Below are 4613 nucleotides of genomic sequence, written 5' to 3'. Positions count from 1 at the left end.
ATGAAGTGGTATGGAAATTTGTAAGTGACCCCAAACTTTTGACCGGTAGTGTATATATTTATGCATTTCCATTATAAAAAAAAAAATCAAATCACAGCAGCAATTTTTTAACTCATTTTTTGAGTTAAAATGTGTATGAGGAATAAATTCATTAAATTCAAAGCAATGGATGGTACAGCTTCTGTCCTTTTCATCATGTTTTGGAATCATGATATCACTCCAGGATACATTAACATCCTCTGCACAACTAAATACTCTTCCGATTCGTTTTGGTTTTAACAAACACGTCTGTCCTTCCAGTTCCCCTGTTTTGTTACACCTGTGTGTTCCCCACCATCTCACCTCTGGACTGCATCAGATTCCCTCTCAAGTGTCCACCCGGGCAGGTCTGTCTGTCCAGCAGAGCTGTGGGCAAGAAAGGTGAGAAGAGGGTGCCTCAAGTCACTGAACAAAATGTAAATGAATCAAAACTGAGAAAAAGAACTGAAAAAGGCAGCACGGAGGGAGATGTGTCAGTGTGGTTTATTATGAGTCTCTCCTAAATTCATGTGTCTAATGAACTCATGATTTTTTTTAGGAGACTTCTGTGTGGTGTTGTATGAGAAGAGCTGCATCCTGCCCTCCCTGTGTGGGGTCACGGGTGAAAAACACACATTGGGACTCAACTTCACCTTCACCAATGAATGCTGCAACACACACCTGTGCAATGGAGCTGCGACACCTCCTACCCTCTACTGGACTGTCCCAATAGTCACGCTTCTTATTTCATACTCAGTTTGGTGAACAGTCTAGATCATTTTAAAGTAATGTAGAAGAGAACTTGTTTAAACACATATGAAGCCGATTTATCCGATTTTTTGTTTTGTGCCTTTTCTGCCCTTTAACGTAATGACACTCAACTTCCTTTTAACTGTGCACTAATCTGTGCTAAACGGAGGTTTGTTTACCCATGTTTTGAGATGGAAAGATAATATGTTTCCCTACTTATTGCTAACATCTTAAGACATGCCTTTCAGGTTGCAGAAATGTTTTGGCGTGGATGGTGAGGATGTAATATGTTTGGCCTATTCTAATTATGTAGAATTAAATTAATGTACCAACTGATCAAAAAAAATTCTCTTTATTCACTTTTCAGTAGAGTTTCTAATTAATTAGTTAGTTAATTAGTTAATTAATTAGTTTTTAATGTGTATTTTGTTATTCAGGTTATTTTTCCATCACAACCACAACTCAGTGATGACAACGTCCTGATCAGATAACATCACTTTTGTATAATTGTTTGGTAGCCTATAGTTATTTTTCAGTCAAAAGCTAGAAAAATTAATGTGTATTAATTCTTTTAATCTAAAATATTTGTTAATATCATTTACCTTTTTTATAACTTTTTTTTTTTTGCACACGGTATTTTGGCCAGGTGTTCCTAATAACATTAATTAGGCCTCTTGTGTTCCGTTCGTACTAGTTCCTCTTATGCTTTTAAGAAGCATTAAACCGGGACTATACAATGACATAAAAAATATATATATATATAAAATAAACCAACTTGTTATTTCGCTTAACTATAACACTAATTGAGGTCGGTAAATGTCACTAGAAACAGGACGCGCGACTTATGCCATCAATTTTTCTTTAACAACGAGCGAGTGGCGCCATTTTGTTTCTGTTTTGCTTTCTCACCTGTTGACTTTGAACATCATCAGTGAAACACTCTTAAGGTTGATTTTTCTTAACTTAATATACAACATAAATAAAACATGAACCATCTGGTTAGAATGTACCTGTCACTATGGTTGCCGCTGTTGTCCCTCGCTGATGGCGGAACACTAGTCCTGCAAATGTTTGAGGCGTTAAATCAGACGAACCAGGTGACAAGAGAAACGCCGACTCTGCCGCCGCCATACCTGCACCTCCCCGTGTTCGTGGACTCGTGGCTGCCGCTGGTGGATAAGGAGCATTTTTCTCCATCCAAAGGAACCGGACTGGAGCCTTTACCCGAGCCCGTCCGGGAGATCCTGTTCCCGGTTCGGCTTAGCACCAGTCCGCCCAGCAATTCGAGTGTTTCCGTGAGGACTTTGTGCAAGTTTAACAAGATGCTCGTGCAGGTACAGAGGAGCATTATGGGCGCCGGTGGGCCAGACTCTCAACTCAAACTGGGGACATGCCAAACCAGTAAACTCACGAGGGATTACCTGTATTTTGACTATGACATCGGCATGTGTGGAACCACACGCACGGTGAGATTTAACGTTTTTAGCCACGCTGTGGCTTGTCATTTCTAGTTTAAAAAGAGTTTTATCTAGAACAGTCAGTTTAGCATCAATAAGATAGACAGAAGCCTAACTAGACAATACTGTGTTTACCATGTTCACTGACAGCATTCTGACATTTGCTAATTGGATAAGTAGCCTAAAGCTGAGGCTGATGGGGCTGTCATTTTTGGGGGGTTTAAGTTAGCCTACTATTGGTCAAAATAAATGTTGGCTTGATAACGTCGCTAAGTGAAAACGCAAGTGTTTACAAAGTCATTACAAACATCCTCAGGGGAAATGACTGTCAAGATAATCCAGTTTTTAAGACTAGCTAGAACTGCATCTAACAAGACTCTACAATGTAGAATTAATTTACATGCCAAAACATCTGCATGTCAGATTGATAATTTAGCTGATTTGTTTACTTGCAGATAATGAATAACCAGCTGGCCTATTCAAACACACTAACGTATGACCCACCAATGCTCCAAGGACCAATCAGGCGAGCTGCGCCTTTCACCCTGCCTGTTGCATGCTATTATAACAGGTAGGACTGGATCCAGACCAGAAAGCATTCTGCACCAGTTCTTTCAATTAGGGGTGGGAAAAATAATCGATTCTTATGCATCGTGATTCTCTCTAGTACAATTTAATGCTCGATTCTGATAAGTTAATTATCAATTATTTTTTTGTGTTGATTTTTTTTTATTTATTTAAAAGTTATTGTCTCCAGACAAATACAAATCAGAAAACATAGTGACTGAAAGAGGATGGAATAATGGAAAACAACTTAGTTTAGGCAAGTGTGCAGAAAAAACACCCCAAAATGGCCGAAAGGACAAAATAAATACATTTTGTACATATACACATGATCTAATAAGACATGCCTAAAATAATTAGGTTAAACACATACAAGCTGTTCATCTGCTTTATCACATTACATCTGATCACCTCATGTTTTGTTGTAAGAAGCCAATTATCCACCTTTAAATGTGACTGAGCCTCTGACATGGAAGATTACTGTGAGAGAAAATGACTTTCACAAGTATTCGTAATGCTTAAGCATGGAATGACTATAAAATAAAAACCTCCCATAGACAAACATTTCATTAAAACTTGTGTGTGACAAAAAACTGTATTATCTAGCAAACTTATATATATATATACACACACACAGAGTATTTTTTATTTTTTTTTAATCACGCATGGAAATGTATCGTTGGCATCTGAATTAAAATCCAATTGTGAGATGTGAATTGATTCCCACCCCTACTTTCACTGCACACTGTTTTATTAATCAGTATTTAACTGTTTAGGTACCAATACTCCTACAAAATTGGCTACACACCAAAGATGCAGATGCGCAAGATCTTCACACCAATGAAGAACGGAGCTAAATTCATTCTAACTCCACGAAATGGTAAGACCAATTAAACATATCTTACTAACAGATTTCTGTGTGTTCTCAAAGGTGTTGAAAAGCATTGGAGTTAGCTTGAAGAATGCATTTAGAACTCTTGGAACATTGATTGTTGGCCTTGGCCATTTGATAGCCCCAACAAGTAAAACCCAATACTCTCAGCCTTTGAATTCAATCAAACAAACCCTATTTACTACACTTACCACTTAGTTCTTGTATTTCAAATAAGGAAACCTGAATTTCTTGTAACTGAATGTGGAAGCTGCTGCTGTTCTTGTTGCCTGATTGCTTCCTTCTGTCTTTCAGCTCAGTGGGAGAGACTTTCTCCGTCAGATCAGTACATGCTCGGGTACCCCATGTACTTTGAGGCCAATGCTAAGTCTATTTCCCCAAACGAAAGATTGTACGTTAACTTGTGTTACATAACTCCTGAGAAGTCCCACACCTCCACGCCTCAATTTGCAGTTGTGAAAAACTTTGGGTAATCACCTTACTAGAGACTGTTTTTTTTTGCAGTTTGCAGATTATTTGTATCGGCTGTTTATTTGCCTGATAACCGATAAAGTTAATTAATTATAAAGTGTGCTACTTTGGCTCTGCTACAGCTTTGTGTTGGTCCATCTGCTTCGGTTTCACTCACCATTGACTTAATGTCCCGCCCACAACATTATCCGTCTTTTACTGTGTATTATGTGGAAAGTTTCAAATTTATTAAATAATTGCTCTAAGCATTTAAACAAAGTTTTGTGTTGGACTTTGTAATATTCAAAAATCTTAAATTTGCCTTAAAGATTTTCATTTTCCCTGTAAATGCGTATCAGTTCCAAATTTTAATTTCATTAACTACTACTAATCAGTATCGATATCGGCCTTGCAAAACTAGTATCGGACAATCCTTACAACTCACTCTCAAACTGAACGTGAGATTTGTCACTCCGATCTTT

The 4613-nt window shown here is 37.8% G+C and overlaps 1 protein-coding gene across 2 annotated transcripts in view; it reads left to right on the top strand.

The window, feature by feature from the left end:
• The first annotated feature begins 1730 nt into the window (after window positions 1-1730).
• zp3d.2 (zona pellucida glycoprotein 3d tandem duplicate 2) overlaps window positions 1731-4613 on the top strand; it is a 4548-nt gene continuing 1665 nt past the window's right edge. Inside the window, exons 1-4 of one of the 2 annotated variants that reach the window (XM_032518551.1) lie at window positions 1731-2234; window positions 2681-2796; window positions 3566-3669; window positions 3976-4150. In XM_032518551.1, coding sequence (XP_032374442.1) covers window positions 1755-2234; window positions 2681-2796; window positions 3566-3669; window positions 3976-4150 — 875 coding nt within the window. In that variant the 5' untranslated portion in view covers window positions 1731-1754. The remainder of the gene's footprint in view (window positions 2235-2680; window positions 2797-3565; window positions 3670-3975; window positions 4151-4613) is intronic. The other variant, XM_032518550.1, reaches the window with a different exon arrangement.

The sequence above is a fragment of the Etheostoma spectabile genome, chromosome 6 (genome assembly GCF_008692095.1).
Source record: "Etheostoma spectabile isolate EspeVRDwgs_2016 chromosome 6, UIUC_Espe_1.0, whole genome shotgun sequence".
NCBI lineage: Eukaryota > Metazoa > Chordata > Actinopteri > Perciformes > Percidae > Etheostoma > Etheostoma spectabile.
Note: the sequence above shows the minus strand (reverse complement) of the source record. Positions and strands in the feature narration are given on the sequence as shown.